We start from the raw sequence: 23,660 nt of genomic DNA, 5'->3' as shown, positions 1-23,660 counted from the left end.
GCATGACAGCGGTGCGACACCGCTACAACGCGATTGGTCGATGAGTTCGCATCACGCGCGCGATTGGTCGCAACTAGTTGCGTTAGACTGCACGATTAGCTCGAATTCGTGAGTGACACCGCTGAACTATTAACGTAATTCATCGATAAGCAATAGAGTTAGATCAATAAAAGTCTGCAGCGGATTTGATAGCCCACGCAATGTAAGTGTTATTTAAACGTCATAATTTCATAGAAGTTTGACGTTTAAAATTACACTTGCACTGCGTGGGCTATCAAAATCGCTGCAGACTTTTTACGGTCTGACTATATCGACTTTAGCCGCATCCTTCTTGACAGCTCGGTTTATTACCCCATCGGAACGTTCGTTTGGCCCCTACAATAGCACCATTTTAGTGCACGTAAGGCCCGTCCTGAGATATACATCAATGGATTACACATATCGATTTTTCAACTCTTTGTTTGAAATAATAATAAATCAACTAGTTTGAAATCAACATAAAATTTATCACACTAGATTTAATTTCAGTGCTTCTCAAGCCCCTTTTAAAAGAACTAAGAATTTTGGGAAGGCAAACGAATCAAGCACGCTTATGTTTACACGTTTTTTACTTTATATAATGATATGATATCATCCTAGAAATATTGTAACATTGGTACCAAAGTACCAACTACGTTATCTTAATTCTCGCAAAGAAAAGCGCAGGGTACACGGGTGAAACCCGTGTACCCTTTGTGTAATATGAAATCTAATTTTAAATGTTAGAGTCAAATAATCCAAATAAGACCTAGGTGAGACGGATGAAATCCGTGTACCTGTGGCTTTTGAAATTTGAACCTTAAACTCATAGTCTAATACACACATAACAATGCCTTGGGTACACGGGTGTTGTGATATCACAATGAAATTTGAAATTTTGAACTTTAAGCTCATCATAGAGTCTACACCTGGATTAAGTTACACGGGTAAAATCCGTGTACACTTCATAAAATAAGAATAATGTGAAATCACAATGAAATTTGAGCATTAACTCGTCGCATAAGAGTCTAATACCCTTGATCGTCGACCGGCTCCGTCTTGATAGAAACTTGCATGTTCTGTGGGTTGGGGAGGGCTGTTGGCGTCTTTGAGCGTTCTAGGTTGTACATCTGAAATAGACAAGACAAGTATTAAACAGGGTAAGGTAGAAATCAAAATAGGTACATTCGAACAAATAATTTTAAGTTCAGTATAAAAATCTCGTAGGACGGCTGTTTATATCCTTTCGTCTGTGGCGAGACCTAAATCGGGCATCTGTCCTTGCGCAATTCTAAACTGACATCTTTTAGACTTCATGCTATTTAGATATGTAGCATATTCTTGACAAACCACAGAGAAAAGGATATCCTAAATACTAAAATTACTGTTCGATTGACCAACTTACTCCATCAATGTTTTCATATTAAAATATGTGACGTTCCACGGAAAAGGTACCTTATGGCGGCTGGCGCTTACGTCGCATAGCGCCGCAATAATATTGGAGCGACGTTAATAATAGCGTAAGCGCCAAACATAAGGTACCTTTACCCGTGGGACGTCACATATAACCTTATAAAACAATCGCTACAAAAAGATTACCTTCCGCTTTCGATCGAAATAAACTTCCTGTCCTAGTTTATAATTATACAATACCACAGTATGGGATCTTCAAAAAAGGAGTGTGCAGGTTTTCAAAGGGTGGATAGGCAAAGGCAGGAGGAATGTACAGTCGCCATCAGATATATCGGAGCAGCCAAGGCGCTCACAAATATCTGAACACGCCTCTATTGTCAAGGCGTTAGAGCGCGTGTTCAGATATTGTGATCACCTTGGCGGCTCCGATATATCTGATGGTGACTGTATGAGTGGTCTTACCTTCATGAACAGTGGAGTGGAGAGCTGAGCCACACTAGTAGCTTTACTAAGAGACTCGTCCATTTCTGACATTCTGGGGACCTCCAGAGGTACCACCTTCATTTTGGGCCCGCGTTTCTTTGACAGTTGTTCCTCGTCGGAGTCAGATGGAGGCGGACGAACCTGAAAAAGATTTTGGCAGAATTTCATTTTTGGTACAAGTTTTTATCGCCGACTGTACTTTTTTTTTCCACAGGCATTTAATACTCATCGAGACAATTCTAAAAACCCCAAACACAATTAGATTTCGTTGTTTTATCAGGGAGATGGCTACCTCCCATATCATCAGATCAGCTCGATGACACCATAATATTGCATTGTCACCCGATTTACGTATGTATGCAAAATTTCAGCTCAATCGGAAACCGGGAAGTGGATCAAATTTAACTTGCAAGATTTGATTACACACAGACAGACAGACAACGGTCAGGTGACACTAAATAAAAGCTTGTAAAATGGGTGCATGTGGGTTACAGTTAGAGTCATAACTATCAAAATTCTCACATAGAATCCGCGCCTGTTTTCGTGAATAAACTTATAATTATAAATCTTGGAAGCATACGGAAATTTGATGTTGCTGATGTTGCCTTGGGCTTGAATTTGGTGTATTTATTAATGACAGATGACAATATTATAATGACAACGAGCTGAACTGATAATGTAGACCGGCCATAGGAACTAGTTGATGTAACAACGCAACCTTATTGAGTTTGAGTTTGTTAGAAGCGTTTTGATGAGCAGATGATGTAGAAAAGTACAGTCGGCGATAACTTAATTAGACTATAGAATATTTCAATCCCGTGAAGGCTTATTAGTGATAAGCTATTAAAATTAAACATAACTTTCCGTCATTTATAGTCCGACAAGAAATTACTTATAGAAAATGATTTTGACGTATAAAATGCTTAAACATGGCAACAATTCGGTATGGAATTTTTTTAGTTCCATTTTATTTAATTTCTACTATCTTATGTCGCACTATAACTGAGTATCTATATTTAACAACTTCAAGATATGATAAATTACCTTTCTAGGGCGGCCGGGACCTCTTCTTTTCGCTGGCATTGGTAGTGGCGACGGAGAACGATTCTGTAAAAATAAATTATAAAATAAATAAAAGTTTGACTTTCATTCAAAAAAAAACGCTGTGTATTATGATTGCCAATATTAATAAAACGCTATTAATTCTTCGTCCCAGAATTTTGACTTTTGTGTCATTAGAGACAAAATTTAACAACACCAACAAGACCTAGTTTCCCCTCTGAGTTGAAAGGTCATGGTCATGGTCAGATGGCAGTCGTTTTCGTAAAAACTAGTGCCTACGTCAAATGATGGGATTAGTTGACAAAGCGAGGAAGAAGAAGAGAGACAAAATTTAACAGACTAATCTACAGTGGTATTGGTTAAAACTAGATTGATCCCCATTGCCCTCAATTAATTTAAGAAACTATATAAAAATAAATTACTGTAATTCGCAGTAATTTAGGTACTATACCAGTGAGGAGACACTCCTGACTCCGGTCGAATTCGGCTCCGTTCGGCTCAGCATTGCTCCGAGCAATTATTAGGGTTGCCACCACTTGACTTGCTTGTGCGTGCACGACCACAGATAAGATAATCACTTGAATTTTGACTATCCTAAATAACGGAAAGGAATAGTGCTATATATTAGAAAGGGATAGCATGATTCGACCCTGAATCGCTGTCAAACTTCGGGTTTGTGTCCTTTCTGTACGGTAGTACTATTATTTCTTCTGTGACTATACACTACAGTACTAAGTTAAAAATATACTTACTCTTCGTTTCCTAACCGGCCTGCTACCATCAGCAGACCGAGTAGTCATAGACAACGTAGACTTAGGCGTGTTAATTTCTTCCACAACCTCCTGCTTAGCCAAAATCCCACTCATCCGGTCTCTGAAAAAACTATCCTCCGCTATTCTCAACGCTTCAAAACACTTATGACCCTTTAGCGCGTATCTTATTATTTTTAAAACTTCTATGCGGCATAATAATCTAGTGTCATCGTCCATCTTTTTAAATAGAGGAAGTAGAGAGTTCATAAACAGTTTGTCATCGTCAAAATGGTCGTCGGGTAATATTGAGTTGGCGTCTATTTTGATTTCTAAAGAATTTTTCTCTTGTATGGTGGCCTGGTTGCTTTTGTCCTGCGTAGGTTTATCAGGTCTCGTTTTGAGGTCTAGCGGTCTGTCGAGGAGTTCGTGCTTTATTTTGGGCAATGGCGGGTCCTCTGGAGGCGGGTGTTGTGGTGAATTGGATATTTCTGAGAACGACTCGTATTTGTCTTGGGAGTATCTTGGTTTTCTGGAAAATAAACGGTATTTGGTTAATATAATTGCTGAATAAAAAAAGTTATAACATCTGGATTATTATCGATCGCCATTTTTTCTTGAAGCTAATCTAAATTCTTTGTTACTTACTCCTTTTCCAAAAAATATATTTTAAGAAAAGTTGAGTTTCGACAAAAGAAGAAAGGTTTTTACAGAATGAGGACCAAGTTTACTCTTCGAATAATATAAATCAATGCGTGATACAATTGATAAACCAGTATCACATACGTACCAACCTGTGTTGGTCCGCACATCAGCGTATGTGATGTTAGCGCACGTAACAAGATTTCGCATAACATTGGTATGACCGACTAAATTTTCCAGCGGGTACCCTAGCACCCATTAACCCCGGCTACACACGTAACTATAAATCGCAGCGATTAAACTGTGCAGTCCGGTTTGCGCAGTTTTATCTACCGTGTGTATGACAAATCGTTACGATAATCGACAACGATTCGTCATACACACGGCAGATAAAACTGCGCAAATCGGACTGCACAGTTTTAGTGCTACGATTTATCGTTACGTGTGTGGCCTGCATAACCCGTGTACTCACTTGTTCTTCAGCGCTCGAAGCAGGAACGACATCTGTGCGTGATATTGGTATCTTCGGCTGCCGGGTGTACACTGTTCTGCGGGTACGCACTTGCCCTGGCGATACGCCTTGGTGTAAGAGTCTCGTATGGAGCGCCATCTTTTTTGGACTTCTTTGCCTGTTGACAATAATGATTTAATTTTAATGAGTTTTTTTTAATATCATCATCATTAACTTAAGAGTTATTCTCTTATCGGTGGAGTATCTTCCAGCTTTCCCTATCCTGCGCAAGCGTATCTACGTTTGTACGGAAAATAACAGTTAACTTAATAAGACGTTACACGGGAAAAGGTACCTTATGGCACTTACGCTCTCCTATACGAATACGCTGCTACGCGTCGTAAGCGCCAGACGCCATAAGGTACCTTTACCCGTGTGATGTCGCTTTTAATATGGGTCGAATAAATGTTGTTTGACTAATTTATGCACACCCCGGGGTTTCAAATGCGAGAATGTTTTATACTAGTCAAAAAATTTCTAAACACACTTGGACATTACATACCTTTGGTACTTATTTTACAATAAAAAAGTTTACATGTAATGATTGCCGAAGCCCCGGGGTATCTATGTATGTAAATGTATGTAGGTATACAGGGTGTGTCTGACCATGGGGCTTTAAATCCAGGGCTCGGTTCTACTCGCTAAACTGAGCTACTTTTATTATGGCACCAACCCCGAAATCCCGAAAAATGTTTTTACATTTTCATACATTTTAGCTGATTAGATGTCGACGTTTTCTATGGAAAAGCCAAACATTTTTCTCCGCGTTCAGGGTTGGTCCCATAGTAAAAGTAGCTCAGTTTAGCGAGTAAAATCAAGCCCTGGATTTAAAGCCCCATGGTCAGACACACCATGTATTATTATGGTCCCTTGCAGATTTGCATTTTATTACATATAATAAGTACAATAACAAGCGAACTATGATTATGATTATTAATGTGATACGTCATTAACCAACGTTTCTATGCTTTATTTAGTTATCTTGTTGTTATCCTAGGATAAGCTAGGAGTTATAGCCGTTATAGGTGACATGACATCAAAATGACCCAATAAAAACCATATCTCAACAGAAATTCAGTCCACTTTCTTCTTTTTTTTTATAGACTACGTTTTGTAAATAGGACTACGTTTGTACGGAAAAATAACAGTTAACTTAATGTGACGTTCCACGGGAAAAGGTACCTCATGGCACTTACGCTCTCCTATATGAATACGCTGCTACGCGTCGTAAGCGCCAAACGCCATAAGGTACCTTAACCCGTGTGATGTCATTCTTGAATGTGAGATTTTAACAAGGAAAAACTACTTAGTCAGACCGAGAAAAGTCTGCAGCAATTTTGATAACCCACGCAGTGCAAGTGTAATTTTAAAAGTCAAACTTCTATGAACTTATGACGTATACATAACAGTTGCACTGAGTGGGCTATCAAAATCGCTGCAGACTTTTAATGGTGTAACTCTAGTGAACTTTTCCATCATTTCCTTGTTAATCATTGGCAGCAGACGAGTACTGGCGCGAGTAACTCGACCTTCAACTTGAACGTTCGAGTGACCTCGCGATATTATATGCCAAGATACTAACGTCGCCCCAAGGTCGGTTACGTTAAATCATTTCTGTTACGTACAGTCACAGAATAGATATGTGACGTTCCACGGTAAAAGGTACCTTATGGCGGCTGGCGCTTACGTCGCAATAATATTGGAGCGGCGTTAATAATAGCGTAAGCGCCAACCGCCATAAGGTATCTTTACCCGTGGGACGTCACATATTAGTACGTTTTAGACTACGTAGTACGTACATAATACCCACCCACTATAATAGGTACCCAAGAGTCCCCGCAGATACTAAATTAACAATTTGCCAAACCAATCCGTTATTTTAAAACAAAAGTTACATAAGCAGGAAGATCGGCCAGTAATTTGACTAATCGAACTGTCATTATACCGGGTGTGGTCTGTAACTGTAAAACGGTCAATATATTTGTAGGCTGTACTCCTCATATATATCTTTTTTAGGGTTCCGTACCCAAAGAGTAAAAACGGAACCCTATTACTAAGTCCACTACAGCGTCTCCACTGTCCATCTGTCTATTTGTCACCAGGCTGTATCTCATGAACCGTGAATACCGTGATAGATTGAAATAACAACACTATAACAACCGCCATAACAACAAATACTAAAAAGTACGGAACCCTCGGTGGGCGAGTCCGATTCGCACTTATCTGGTTTTTTCCTGTTTTTTTCATAGTTTTTCTATGAGTCAAAACAATAGCCAGATATGGAGTTTAAGTATATGAAATACTTGCGTGACGTTACGTGCGGTATCTAATTTTATCTATGAAGTATAAGTATAAATATAGGAGTAAAGGCGAGCCGTCAAACGTGTCACAAAGGGAGACTTCCAATGATGACCACGACCGCTCTGTCAAGAGTCACCCGATCAAGAAGAAGTATAAATATAAAATTTTGTCCAAAACCACTTCAATTTGCCTTTTCGGACAATTTTCTAGTGTCTTTCAACATGGCGTGAAATAATAGTTAAGCATAGGTATAGGTAGGTATGTAAGTATTTTAATTTTAACTACAGCCAACAATGTCAACACTACTAAAACCGATGTTTGACAGCGGATTACGAAACATGTTGTCCCCCTCCCTCCCTAATGCATGACATATATTATATCTCGTTCACTAGACCCGAACAAAGTGATATACCTATCACCGTTACACGGTTATATCGGAATCTGATCCATCTTACGGCATTTTGACAAAAGAGACATTATTTGAAAAGGGGACCTATACAAACCTCGGTTATGGGGACACAAAAGGGACCCTGAGTTGGGCAAAGGTCGGCCTTTTAATTTAGGGACCTACACAATTTTTGACAGTTTTTTGAAATATTCGTATGACTTTTATTGTGTTTGTTTTGTTTTAATCCACGAGTTTTAAATGTTTGATTTGATAGGAACTTGTATGGATTTTACCTTATTCGCAATAAAGACATTGATTATTGAATATTAACTTCTACCAGGCGTTGCTCACTCCGCGATTTCGTCGCTTTGCTACAGGTAGCTAAAAGTACATCCGTTCCACACCAATTTTGGGGAAAGCCATAAGCCGCGCGTGGCGCTGTCGCTAGCGGCCATATCTGTGCTGATCGTAACAGACGCGTTTTGTTAGAGAGCCAGTCTTCTGTACCTAGTACTATTATTTATTCTGTGCTTCTACACGGACTAAGTCGCGCGAGTACGCTAGTGATTCCATTATGTGACCGACGTGACCGTTACGCAGCAGGTGTGTGTGGAGCGTTCGCATAACTACTGTAATTATTTGCCTACGATAACGATAAATGATAAATCCCTGTCAGCTGTTTAGTGACGAACCAACCGTCATAACTCATATCATGCTGTATTAACAGCAAATTCTAAATCAAACCCCGCTACCAATAAATAAATATGACGTTCTACGGCAAAATGTACCTTACGCTGGCGCTTACGTCGCATAGCGTCTTAATATTGGAGCGGCGTTAATAATAGCGTACGCGCCAACCGCCATAAGGTACCTTTATCCGTGGGACGTCACATTAATTTTATATGACATTCTTACACAAATCAATGGTGCAATTAATTGAAAATAAGGTTACCAACCCTAAATTCGCCTTTTGTAGGTACATAACTTTACTCTAATATTTGTAATTATAATTATAACCTCCTAAGGCTAAGGCCCATGGTCCTACCTACATAGGCTACATGTAGTTCTTATTAAGTTCGATGAAATTTAAATCATGTTCAATTAGAACATTTAAAGCAAAACAAATTCAACACTAAGTTCATATATAATAGGTTCAAATTTTACTAGCAAATTTTGGAGTTGTTTGCTTGTATGGGTGTGCTTTAACAGGATAAAATAAAATACTATGTACTTTCAAAAATTATGAATTAGGATTTGAAATATGTATGTAGGTAGTACACATATATATTTATGAGAAGACGCAGACGTACTATAGACAGGTCATAAGACTCAGAAGTAATTTGACGTTATATTATTTGTTTTCTTATTTTTACAGTGATTATAATTCACAGAATTCTCTAAAATCGCGTTAGAAGCGCTGTATTACGAAACACATCCCACATACAAACCTTGATCATATCTTCTATCACAACACCCACAAACCCCCAAGTATTATGTCCCTTTACTGTAGGTACTATTGCTCAATGAGTTTATTTTATAAGTGAGGTTCCACTTGACTGTAAAGGTACCCTTGGCGGTCGGCGCTTACGCTGTTATTTACGACGCTCCAACAAACGTAAGCGACAACCGTCAAGGTACCTTTACACGTGGAACGTCACATATTTCCACAACACCCACAAAACCCCAAGTATTATGTTTCTAACTTTACTGTAGGTACTTACTATTGCCCAACGAGTTTATATTATTTGGGTGGAGCGAAATGTGTTAGAAGAAATGTTGTAATAGGAATGTTGCCTGTATTTAATTGTGACATTACATTATTGATATCAAATTTTCGAGAAAACATCACATTTATAATGACACTCTTTTACATTATTCTATTACATTCAGTGAACTGACGGACTTTACGGCGTTCAGTCGCCATCAGATATTTTGGAACGGCCAAGGTGCTCACAAATATCTGAGGGGCTACCGCCAAAACCGAAATTCGCAAATTGCGGGGATCTTTCTCTTTTACTCCAATGAACGCGTAATTAGAGTGACAGAGAAAAATGCTCGCAATTTGCGAACTTCGATTTTCGCGGTTATAGCCCTGACACGCCTCTAATGCGGCGCTAGTGTGTGTTCAGATATTTTTGAGCACCTCGGCCGCTCCGATTTACTTGATGGCGACCGTTCAACACTCTGTTGAGTTAGCCCAGTTATTTAACTATACAATAGTGTATTTTATTTACCTGCCCGCCGTGTGTGCATTGTTCAGTTAATGTTATTATAAACAGAACTGCCAGTTAGCGTAATATGAGATCGATCTTACGGCGGTTACTCGGAACAGGCGTGAATGGAACTGATACAGAGCTGCTTTAGAACGCTTTGCTATGTTGGCAGTTATTTATAAAAACAAGTAACTGTCACTTTTATTGTCGACTATACTTTTTCTCCTATGCACATGCAAACATCTATCAAGTATTTCTCGATACCTTTCAATTGAGCTTAAAATAAAATGTGTTTATGTTTTTCCATCGAAGAGCTCCTTTGGCTACCGACTGCTTCATCAGATCAGCTCCATGTTAGCATATTATTGCATTGTCATCGGAACTATGGAAGTATGTATGCGAAAGACACCCGGAAGTGGTTCAAATGTAAGTTACAAGATTTGAAGCGCCGTATATAAAGTGATTTAAGTATACATATACGCAGTGAAGCTAAATAAAAGTGTGTAACAACCCTGCTGTAGACTTGACCAACATAATAATAATTTTAACATTCCGGAAACCTACGAAAGTCTCCTTTATTAAATTATTACTGTAAGGGCGGTTTCAGACTAGCGTAAGAATCATTTGAATCCACACGTGACTTTACCGTCGTTGATCCCTGCCTATTATTCAAAAAGACCGTAATTCGTTATAAATCTTGTATGGAAATACGACCTTTTGGTTTGACAGTACTGGTCTTTCGAAAATGCAAGCTTAGCTATGGTATATCGCTGACGATTTACGATTTAATTTAGCTTCCTTATATGGGGCATTATCTATGAAAAGGGACCTTATTGGCACTTACGCCGCACAGCAACGCGCGTCATTGTATTTATATCGGAAGGGCGTAAGCGCCATCGACATTAAGGTCCCTTTTAATAGCGTCACATATTTTTAACTTTTATGTATTAAGGTAATTGTGTACCTAACTTTTGTACACCTTTTACCGTTGTAATAAGAGTATTTTAATAGTCACTTAATAATGTCGACTTGGTACAATAACACAGCTAGCACGGTTTAGCATGGTTTAACCTTGAAGGCTCAATGTACCGCGCGGCCCGCACGCCTCCATTTCTCTTTAAGGAAACGCGAACAATCATGGTTTAATAAACATGTGATTTATTAGCTATTTAATTAAGTGATTGGTTTATCTATTTACTTAAATACTTAATATATGTGTAAGATCTGTAAAATTTTAGTCGACCCCGCTAGAGTTCGACCAAGATAAGTCTGCAACGGTTTTGATAGCACACGCAATATTAGTGTTATTTATACGTCATAATTTCATACAAGTCTTGGTGTAACTCTAATAATTTTAAAGTTAGTCGCAGTCGCAGTGCTACTGTGATTAGGGTTACCAAATACAAATTTAGATTTCCTGACAAAATTTTCAGAGTTAAGTCAATATAGGTAGTCTATCAATTCATAACTGTGACTGTACTGCGACGTGATTATACCTAAATGCGGCAGTTTCAATATGTCATAATGTCACATTAAGGCTGTTTATTGAACCATGGATAACTGCAGTATGTTAAATGTGGTGATTGCAATTATTAGAACAATAAGTATTTCAAATATTTCAATGAATTATTTTCTCAATTTTTTATCATAAATGCCACTGCAAAAGCAAATAATAACGTGCAAAAACATTTGTGAGAATTGAGAATTCTGAGTTTGAATACGTAATGGCATATTAATATTATAGTACAATTACATATAAATAAACAACAGGTATATTTAAAATTATGACGTCACCCAGCAAAACGCAAAATACCAACTTCTTTATACACATATATCTCAAAAATACGCAGTTAAGCCATTAAATTAATATAAAGGCAATAATATCGGACACGTCGTCGTATGTCGCAAAAAAAGTAGTCAAAAAACATAATGACCAACTTTTCACAGCAATAAAAAACTGACATTGTGTGTAAAATGTGTAAATATTTTTCAGACAGTTGCAACTAGTCGCTAACCAAAAATGTAGTATCCTGATATGAGCTTTAATTAAACCGACTTACTGCTTTTTAGCTTAAATCTGCTGTATAGACCAAATGCGACCTCCGCGGAGGTCGACGAGCGAATGGGACTCCATACGACCATCCCAAGTTGAAAAGCCGTAAATTTCTCAAAACTAGTATGTACATACGGCCTTTTTAACTTGGCACGGTAGCTTACCGGTTGAAAACGACTGTTTACTTCTAAATCACCAGACGATAATTGTGTAAAAACATATTAGGTTCTGAGTTATCTAAAGAGGTATTTTATTATCTGTTAGTAATAAGAAGCAGGTAATCAATTTTAATTAAAGACATTATTTTTATCGGCATAAGACACTATAGAATTCTAGATGTTATTTTTATGAAGTTGAATTTATGTACATATTTTAAAAATATGATATTCATCATATTGTTTTAAATTCTCTATATATTTTATAATATTAAAACAATGATAAAACACTTATTGGTTGTTTCCACAATAACGTAACAAAGAAAATCATAAACAATAATTTATTTCTAATTAGAAAACGTTATTCATATTTTATATATCAACTCTACTGACCACATTACTCAGAAATATCATTACATTAAAATACAACAACTAATTAACTAATTCTATTTTTACAAGTAACGCAAAGACAAACACTTTTAATTATAACTAGTTTACGTACCAGCCATTTCGACGACGAATAACTACTGAAAATACGAATGATCACTGCATATTTTTACTTCCAACAAACAAAAGACATTTAGCAGAAACAATTACTTAAAAACCAGTTTGACACTGTATTTATCGGTTTTAATCACGTCACTAATGCATTGACACAGAAAAAAAGAAAAAATTGTTTATGACACAAAATTCAATTACATTATATTAAATTTAAACATGAAACGCTTGCGTTCTGTTTTCCGCTCTGCAGCGGGCACTCGATAAAGATTCTCTTTTCAAATAGCTCGACTGAGAACTGCTTGCGTATTCCCACAGCTTACGTGACCACAGTTCTTAGCTATTCCAGTGTAAGATGAGCCCCAAAAACTAAGAGAAGTCAACGGGACACTTATGCTGGTTAGCTCGAGTTATTAGCTCGCCCATGTTCAAAAAGCTATTGGAGTAACACCTCTGAGACCGACTCAAACTAGTCTTGCCGCGGCAGCGCCAATGAGAGGTTTCGCTGTGGACAGATGTGCTACAAATACAATATAAGCACTATCTAGCATTCTAAAAGCAGTAATTATGACTATAAATGTTAATGGCTCTTTGAGGCGTGTTCAGATTTGAAACAGGCGAATTCACATCACTAATTAGGACAGACTACGTTCAAGTTATGTATACATTAGCGTAATTACAATAGAAAAAGGTCCAAGAAATTTTATCTTTGGCGAATAAAAAAATAAATAGCGTTCCTATACGTAGCTTTATTATATGTAGATAAATATTTTGAAGCTACGCTACGTATCGCATGAACAAATATTCGAACGAACATGGAAGGAACAGATAAGAACGAACCTACGATTTTTGTGAAGAGACTTCAGCTAAGTACTCAAAGTTGGCGTTTACGTTATTTTTAAAGGGGTTGTAACTACAATGCGCGGCGACGTAAGTGCCAGAATTGGTATTATCTGTCAAAACTACGAACAGTCTAAAATGATTTTTTTTTTAATTTTATGGGCTTTAATTTTATGGCTCTATAACCCAATTCCATATTACAAAACTAAAAACAGGAGAGATGCTGGCGCTATCCATAAAAATCTTTGACAGTTCATACAAGTTTGACGATTAAAACATGTAACACTTGCACTGCATATGCTATTAAAATCGTTGCAGATTTTTCTTAGTTCAACTCAACCACCATAAGCTACAGCAAAGCTTACCGATAAAATATTATGAAGCTACGTGTCACATAAACAAATATTCGAAAAGGCACAGATAAGAGAATGTTAACCAACACAGCGATACGTAAACGACCGAGGCGCGTTTCTGGATGGAGTCACTGGCTGGCAGAATGACTAAGCGCCTTGGGAGCGTCATTCCAAATGTGAATTAAAAAAAGCGTTATGTATTACGCCTCATGAGTCCATGAAGACATTTTACAATACTTTAAAAACTGGCGACTGTTATTTACTCGTATGAACTAATTAGTAACTAATTATTTAGCCTTATTTAATAATAGTGGAAATTACGGAAACGCACTTCCCGCTTTTCTTTTATTTTGCGTTAAAAATCCTAAGGTAGTAGCGGATTTAGTAAAGTATGTACTTTAAATTTTTGAAGTACCTTACGGTGGTGTTAAGTATTTTTTTTATATTACAGAGACAGAAATAAAACTTTACTAAATAACCCATTAGTGTTGAGACGGAATTCTTCAAAAGTTCTTTATAATTGTGACGTTCCACGGATAAAGGTACCTAATGGCGGTTGGCCCTTACGCTATTATTAACGACGCTCCAATACTAAAGCATTGCTACGTGACTTAAGCGTCGATCTCCATAAGGTACCTTTTCCGTGGAACGTCACAATTATGTATTTAACTAAGCAAATTACAAATTTCGGTTATTCCGAAAGCGGCCGAATCCATTGCTCTTAGCAAGCGAGAGAAAAGATTTTATTGTAGGTAAATTATACAAAGTTTTCCAATAAAACCTTTTCAATAACATAATGAAAGTAATGTACCTACACGTGTTTCTCGTTAAAGCAGAATCGATAGAGCGTTTTCCGGGAAAATGCTCCGGTCCCGATGCCGAGTTACGGCCCAATTCGAACAATATAACACTTTAAACTCTCGCGTTTTGTACACATATTCAATTACACAAACGGGTCTACCGCGATATAATTTCATTGTTTTTACCTTTAATTCCGACGTTTCAGCTGAGTTGCACCAGCTGTGGTCGGAATTAAAGGTAAAAACAATGAAATTATATCGCGGTAGACCCGTTTGTGCAATTCGAACAATGATTATAAGATGCCACAGCGACATCACAAAATAAAGGGGCCCACAGATAACCAGTTCGCCGGACGATATCAGCCTGACAGTTGTTCGGAGCTGTCAAATTTTGCGTTTAACTGACAGGCTGATAGCATCCGGCAAACTCTAGTACATAGTCAGTGGGCCCCTTAAGTAATAGTACTACCGTACAGAAACGACACTTCCTACAAAACAGAAGTTTGACAGCGATTCAGTGACGAACCCCTGTCCCTTTCTAATGTATGGTACTATCCCTTTCGGCTATTTAGGGCTGTCAAATTCAACTAATTATCTATCTGTGGTCGTACACGCAAAGGGACGTCAAGTTGTGTCAACGTAATAATTGTTCGGAGCAATGCCGAGCCGAACGGAGCCGAGAATGACCGAAAGGATGAGTTTCGCACCCCTGGCGATGCGATATATCTGTCAGTGTCAAAATGAGTTTTCGGTTGAAGAAATGACTTAAGACACTGACAGATCGGTATCGTATCGCTGAGATATGTTATAAGCATCGCTCGAATTGGTCCGTTAAGCTTCCGCGAGAAATCACTTTATTATATTCTTGTTAATTCTTCGTTCTCGCCGAGTTGCATATTATAATTTTATAATGGTAACTTTAGACGGCGAACGCGATTCAATGATCGCACCTATACAAAATATTACGTGCTCATTTTCTCTACAGATAATTTACGCCTTAGCTAAGTAAGGGATAAAAAATATATGTGGCGAATGTTATCAAAAAGGTAATTTTATATCCGAAGCAAGCACCGACTAAATAAAAAAAAAATGTTTTTGTTTTATTACGTACGATATAGGTACATCTAAGAGTCTTCCAGTTATCTTTTGTTGCGAGGTAAACACTAAAGAGGTTTAATCAATATGGCCTTAATAATTTCTCTTCCTATTGCATTGAAGTTTGTTTTTATGACTTTATTAAATATAATTATATTAAAAAGGAAAATGTGTGTTAAAATGCGTTCAGGCTTCCGATTGGTGGGAATCTAAACAACGCTCAATATTGTGACCCCCAATACGATGTAAATAATAATAATAAATATAGTATAGTACGTCGGTTCCTCACTCTGCGGCCCTGACCACCGGCAGCTTGGGCCCCTGCCCCGCTGCCGGCGGCACCCTAGGTTAGGTTTTTTTATAATGTGTTTATATGTATTTTTTATTGTTTTGTAAGTGTTTTTATATTTTACTTTTATATTCATATTATAATTAACCTAACTTAAGACGAAAAATGAATAAAGAGAATAAATATTATAGGACAATTTTACACAGATCGACCTAGTCCCACAGTAAGCTTAATAAGGCTTGTATTGTGGGTACTAGACGACGATATATATAATATACAGACATATATAAATAGTTATATACATAGGAAACATTCATAACTCAGGTACAAATATTTGTGATGAACACACAAAAAATGCCCTTACCAGGATTCGAACCCGGGACCTCCTGCTTCGTAGGCAGGGTCACTACCGACTAGGCTAGGAGGCCGTTAAACAACAACAAGTTTACCTATTTTATTAGAAATGCTACCATGTTAACGACACTCATTAGAACTAGAAATACTTAGATTACGTACTACAATACCACGTCACAGATAAGCAACCTATACTCTCGACCGTATGCCGTATCTAGTATATTGCGGCCTCTTCATTCATAACATCCCTTTGCAATAGGAGCTCTGTGTTAAACTGGTTTATACAAACATAGTTTGTCACATTTAACTGATCATTTGTATACCTTATTGCGAATACATAAGATCTATTATAGGCTAGTCAAATTTGGCTGTAAATATAAAGGTGGGTTAGCTTGTTGAAGAGCAACGCTTGTGTGGAACCGGGTCACGACTGCATCGTGTTACGCTGTTTATTTCATTTGAGTGAATATCTGAGTATTTTGGGCTTTACTCCTCATTTATACTCATTCAAATTTTAGACCAACGATTTTCATGTCTCTGGCTTTACCGTAGCATAGCGTAAAACAACTGGAGTTAGATGGACCAAGAAATCATTACCAATTTAATATTAGTCTATATTTTAAGTTTATTAAATTCCTTGTAACATAAAATTATATAAAAGTACATAATAATATACATTATTTTTAAGCGAAATATGGAGAGATTTAGTAAGTATTGTCTAAAAGTTTATTTGCCCACGTTAGATTTCACAATTCATATTAAATTCTATATGAAGCCTCATACGTAAAATTTCTATTTTACTAATACTATTAGTAATGAGTCTACTGAGTATGAATACATCTAGGATTGGGACCTTTCTACATGTGAAATCCCGACCTACCTACACTATTTTATTTAAAAAATAGTTATAAAATGTTTACTTAAAATAATCAATTAATTGCTTAAATATGAAACATAGTTGTGTGGGCTACATTAGAAACTACAGCTTAGTTAAAAACCCGTATCTTTTATAATAAGTCACATCAGCACATAGTGTGACATACGACATATTTCCTAACGTCGAACGTATAAAAGGGACGAAACGTATAAAACTTTACTTAAATTTTAATTCTTTATTGAAATAGAAATGTGAGTGTTTACTTACTCTTAAACAACGTTTATACAAGCATCTATATCGAAGTTAGTATACTAACACACATAATTAAAACTATAAGTATAATATTTAAATATATTCGCACATATACCCGATGAAATAAAAATCACGCGTATCACTTTTAATTATCCTCCATCTATATTGCACGTTAATTCCACCGGATAGTCAACAAGTGCGTAAATAAAACAATTTCGTCTCCAAAAGGATACAATGTCCTAACGGCAATATGGCACTTACGTCCACTTACGTAGAATACAATGTCTCAGTGGCAATATGTCACTTACGCCATTCTTATTCGGGGGTTGTATCGTCCGAATCAAAGTGACCCGTCATGTCCTTTGTTAATTCTGCGAGTAAATAATCGAATTATGGAGAACGCCTTGCAAATGTTGCGTATTTTTCACGAAAATTCGGTTCTTTTAGAATCGACTATGTAACAGGAGATTCACGTGTTAATTCAATGCGTTTTTTTATTAAATCATTGTTTTATGCTCTTTCTTCAGAAACACTTTGCCCTGAAGTTGGTCGGGTGGGTTACTAAAAATATTTTATTTACTAGACATATTACTGCATAATATAACAAATAGGTAAACGAAACGAGTGGGCGCTAAAGCCAATTCCACATAAACAAGTTGCTCTACTCTGCTTATAAGTATGCAAATAAACTTTTTCGTGTAAAGCCTCATAATTAATTTATTAAATACAGTAGATACTTAAATTGAATAATAAAATAAGACTAGGTACTAAATGTTAAACCCATATTTTTTCATGTGGAAATAAATGGGAAATTGATGAATAATCATGTTTCCATCTCTGTATAATAAAAAATAAGCATTTTTTGGCTAACGTAAAAACCTATCCGCAGAATAATAAAAACAGAAAATTCCGTAAGAATTTCCTTATAAACGCAACAAGTCCGATCTTATTTTTATTTAAGGAAAATACAGAGGCGAACCTGGCTGATTTTATCCTTATTTTCTCGAAAGCCTGAGCAATATGAGCACCTTTGATGGGGCATTTCGCCAGAATACGTATGGCGGATACGTTCATAAAATCGGATCCCTTTGTTTGACATAATTACTGAGAGTCATAATGTAATGATTGTCAGATTATCATTAGTCATAATTCTGAAACCATTAATTGTTAGGCTAGGTTTGAAAATTCGTAATAGACGGCAATGTACAATGGATGTATATTATTATGCAAAATAAAAATAAAACGTAGCGGCCAAAGGTCACATTTTCATGGCACATACGCCCTTTTTAAAGAAAGTTGTTATTCGGCGATTTTATTAGCTTTAGCTACTGGAAAAAGGGTACTATGATTGCAGTGTGATTTTAGAAACAATTTTCATGTAAGTGGAGATTTTATTTGATGTAATTGGCACTTACGGCATTTTTAACGATGCATTAAGACAAATATGACGCATAGCGCCGGAAGCGTTAATTGATCTACGATTCCTTTTTATACGGAACGTCGCGTAAAATAATGATGTCTAGAAAATACATGCGTTTGTGCATAGTATTTTCCTTGCGACGATATTTTGTACCTATATTTATCACACGCAAGTAATTTAGTATTTCAATTTAATCCTATTTAATTCTATCCAAATAAGCATAATAACGTTTTCTGTATGAATATAATTAATAAGTTCTGTGGCATGATTGTACACTTGGCGTTCAATTCAGCCATTTTGTGAGCGATTCGTCATCTGAAAATGAAATTACGCTGATTTGCTCATCAATTCTTCCAACCGCACAACATAATTATAGGGTTTTTATTATAACTTGGATATTAAATAAGTGTCACGATTTGTTATTATCAATTTATCACCATAGGTATACTGCGAAATGTTTTTTGTGCCATACGCCATACCTACGCAAAAATGACGCATAAACTTATTTTGTTTTCCATCCCAGCCACGAAAAGCATTATATTTGTTTACTAAATGTATTTTGGTTATTAAAAAGGTACGATATAAAATTTTTAAGTATTAAATATGTAAATTTAAGTAACAATTCTATCCACCCGTTCGTTAAAGTGTCGTATCGTACAATACTATCCAATTAAATATTGGACGTTGAAAATCGACATATATGGAACGAACACCATTCGGAATATATACGCGTTTGATGTTCCTAATTGAAAGAGGTTGTAAAGGCCAAATTTTCCTATTTTTCATCGACGTATTTCTTTGCAGAGACTCCAATAAAGGTCGTGTAGAACGAGCATTGTATAGATTAGCGTTGAGACGTACAGTACATTACGTGTTATATTATACACTCCTCACTTTCACACCCTCATATCTATCCTCTACATTGTTTTGAAATTATGCTCTATATACAAGACAAAAGGTGTATTTTACAATGGAATGATAAAGATAGATACGAGGTTTCGATAGTATATGTTCGATATGAGAGACGGGCGGGCCGGCCCCTTGCGTCTATTGAGTCACGAACACCGCACCGCGGACCAATGCAGCCAACTTGATAATTCAGTTGACTACTACATCGCTGTGCATTCATACATTGCTCCTTTACCATGGCTAGTTTATTGAAAGCGCTGAGAAGTACTTACAAGGCACGCAATGTATGTAAGATTAGTTCTATGATTGATTCATCATGGTGGTTCTTGGTGACACGTTGACGGTTGTCTTTTTTTTCGAGCGCGAAGTTTAGATTATTTTATTCTTGCACTGCATTGATGATGATGAGTAACAAGTGTTGATGAAATATCTTGCAAATTTGCTTGATCTGTGCTCTAATATAATTATTGCAAGTAAATTTGATAGCTGTAATTTCCATTGTAATACAAGTCGACAGAAACCACGGTCGTTCTGTACTTCCTGTTAGTAACAACTTAACGAGACTAGTATAGGTACCATTTATCTTACTAAGCAAAAACTTTATATGGCAATGGCATATTAACAAAACAATAACTTAGGACAAAAGTAGTACGTTACGTACCTTTTACGTGTTTTAGAATAGCTATTGTACTGACGTTTATTTAAATAAATTACATAATAAATAATAATAAATATATTTAAATGGCGGTTACGCTAATTTGTTATAGGTGTTATAATTTATAATGTATTTTTTCAATAAAATCGTTTAAAGTTCATAAGAAAAACAGAGTATTGTAAATATTACCTGAGTATCGGTATGAATTGTATAACAATTATTTTGGGTCGCAGTTTGACGGATCATATCCGGGAGACACGCGGAACGGGTTTACTCTCGTAGACAAATTTGGTTAGTAAGGAGTAAAAAGATACCAAAGAATCTAAAGATACAGTCAGCTGTATAGAAACACCCCCTGCATACAAATTACATAGATATTTTGTAGTTAACTATAGTGTAAATTAAAATCTACTGGGTTATAGACGTCTTAAAATTTCGAATACGATACATAAGACAGATACGTAAGAAAAAAACGAGAGGGTACATTCTATTTTAATGCTTTAAATATTCACCATCTACTTACTGCGTATTTAATGCCAAACGTTAATTATATTTCACCGTTACATTAATATGAAGAAATAAAGTGTAGTGTGCTTCAAATTTCTTGCACCCGATTTTTTAAGAAATAAATATTTTCAAAAACAACAACGTTTTTTTACGTACTGATCTTTTACTTAATTTAATTAACTTAGTTTATTTATATTTTTTGCGGCAAAAGCCCAAATGTCGTATCTCCAAGTCTCATCTGATGTACGATTCGACATTTTGCGTTTGGTCGGGATAGGTATCGTAAACGGAAATGCCCGCTTGTGTCTGTCTGTATACGATAAACTCAGAAATAATTGCATTCGTTTTAATTTAATATGGTTTTATTTGAAGAAAGTTGAATTTATTATTTAAATTATTAATTACTATAACAGCGATTGGTTTAATTAAACAACTGATTAGCTTTATCAATGGGTATTTAAAAACATTCATTAATTATATAATTATCATATTTGTCGACCCTTTAAAAAAACGGTCCTTCGAGTAATGGCGCTTACGGCATTTTTAATGACGCCTTACGCTACGCGCTAGGCGACGTAAGTGCTATTTTAACCCGTACTCAACAAATAACAAGAATACTTATGGTTGTCATTATCAACTTATTTAAAAATTCTACATAATTAAAAGCAAACATTATGTAAGCACATCTCATTAACTAATTAAATTTTTCTGTACCAAGCTAAAACGCAACGGTCACAAAAATACTCTCAGTCAGACTCAAAAAAGAGGTACTCATTTTAAACTAAGTATTCTAAGTCAATACGTGTGCCCTAAGCAGGTAGCAGCATTTTCCTCACGACAGGGGTAGATATAGATACTCATTAGTTATATAAAACGATGACGTAACATCATGTAATAAATAACATTCTCCAATATCCATAATTATTCTAAAACTAGTATGTACATTAGTATATAAATAACTTGTCCATGCAAGTAGTTTACTGCAATTTTGTTTACGAGTATTTTCATAAGTTACTTATTATTGCTACGCCGGGCAAGTCACGCAAGTGGCGTTGACGCCCAGCGATAATACATAGTTATACCACTTACGTATATAGCGACGTTATCGTCGAGATTATAACGAAATACTACTTTAAAACTCCCGCAAGCAAGGTGCGTATTGTGAAAAACAAGAATTTAGATATTCGTAAGTCATTCGTTTTTCACAAACAATCTCTATTAGAGAAAAACAGATGACTCCCGAATATCTAGGAGGCGGCGAAAACAAATGAATCGTAATTTAAAATAATACAAAATGGCGGTGTGATAACATTTTCATAATAGCGCAAAGATACACCACGTGCCGGTACAATCGGACACGGAGCGTTATTTCGAAAGCCGTACTAAACGACGGTTCAAACAAAGAACACGCAGCGACAGTTGAAGTCGACCGGTTGCGGAACGCCGCGCCCGCATGCGATAATAATCCAAAAATATGTACACATATTTCGCCTCATCACAACGGAATAAGGCGCAATAATGTGGACATATATCTGACGCGGAAAACTCGCGTGAACATACCAGCCGCAAACTTCTCCGTGAGCCCGAGAGCTGCGTACCCAGGAACCACGCTCGCGTACACCTCATCCCAGCACCTTGCCTTTTCAGCCCTGTCACCATTATTGGGATGGTTAGAATCAAATAGGCAAGGTCTCTTCTGTACTTCCATTATAATCTGGTTGCTTTTTATCCCGTCCCCGTCTTTGGTTTTGACCATTTTTGTAATTTAAAATTCGGAAGTTCCAATTTTCACGCGCGTTCGAATTTCGAATTGCGTGCGTTTCGTTCGCGCAGGCACAGCGGTAACGTCCGAGCGCCCGCGTTAAACTGGCGGGACTAGCAAGTAGCGGCAGTTATTCTTATCGTATACAGAGCGCAAGCGAGTCTTCGCCTTCAGACTGACCAATATAAACATGGCCTAGATATCCTTAACAACTCAGAACTCGTGCTTATAATGGTTTATTCAAGGCGAGTAGCTAGTCAAGCGGTGGGAAATCGTCCCAGCGCATCGGTCTCAACATGGCCGCGCCTGGGACGAAACAAATACTACCGTAATATATCAAAACGTCGTATGTCTCTATAAAAGCTATAGGCGGATACGACATTTGAGCTTAAAAACTCGGAATAGGTGCGAGCTCAGAGTTCGTTGCGATACCATCCTGTTAATAAATAAACACGTACGGGCAATTTGATTTTAATTTTATTTTTCATATTTTATTATATCTTTTAAATGTAAAAATTAACGTAACGTCCAATAATGTCTAAAAATTATATTTACTTTCATAAAATCAAAACATTGTGTGCGTAATTACTTTAAGAAAAAAATACGAATGTAAATTCCAAAAGCATGTATACATTTTTCGCCTTATTGCAAAGGGATTAGGTTGAAATTTGTTGAGATATCTTAGACGTAAACTAAAATGGAGGTGTTATGAAACGACGTTACTGGCCTTGATCAATTCGCAGGTTAATAATCGAGTTTTCCTATCGCGGTGTATATTTTAGTTTCAATGGGCGGTGACCGAGTACTTGTGTGCGAACACTTACTTATAACAATAATCAGGTGTATATAGTTGTTATTTAATGTCTTAAACTAATGTGACGACGACGAGATTAAGTTATACACGCGTCAAATTAATAGTACCGTGCACGTCACGCGTAAAATTAAATAGGTATGTAGTCTCATTTTTTAAGCGATACAGACATACATAGAACGATACTCTTCTATAGCATCTTATAATATAGGTACAGTCAACAAAATTATTAGTTTAGCACCCCTGCAGA

General features: G+C 36.6%; 1 protein-coding gene across 2 annotated transcripts; it reads right to left on the bottom strand.

Annotated features, from left to right (window-relative positions):
- Positions 1-268: 268 nt before the first annotated feature.
- LOC134675888 (uncharacterized) lies at positions 269-22,713 on the bottom strand. Of its 2 annotated transcripts, none has more exons than XM_063534219.1 (6): positions 22,398-22,713; positions 4,840-4,996; positions 3,729-4,257; positions 2,959-3,021; positions 1,894-2,055; positions 269-1,148 (listed from the first exon to the last, which is right to left on the bottom strand). In XM_063534219.1, the coding sequence occupies exons 1-6, from the start codon at positions 22,591-22,593 to the stop codon at positions 1,047-1,049; spliced, it is 1,209 nt and encodes a 402-aa protein (XP_063390289.1). In that variant the 5' UTR covers positions 22,594-22,713; the 3' UTR covers positions 269-1,046. The 2 variants fall into 2 exon arrangements, with proteins under 2 accessions (XP_063390289.1, XP_063390290.1); XM_063534220.1 differs by lacking the exon at positions 22,398-22,713 and adding an exon at positions 12,491-12,711 and having other exon boundaries at positions 271-1,148.
- Positions 22,714-23,660: the final 947 nt, after the last annotated feature.

Source organism: Cydia fagiglandana, chromosome 23 (assembly GCF_963556715.1).
Source record: "Cydia fagiglandana chromosome 23, ilCydFagi1.1, whole genome shotgun sequence".
In the NCBI taxonomy this organism is placed as follows: Eukaryota; Metazoa; Arthropoda; class Insecta; order Lepidoptera; family Tortricidae; genus Cydia; species Cydia fagiglandana.
This window is presented reverse-complemented; position numbering and strand designations above follow the sequence as displayed.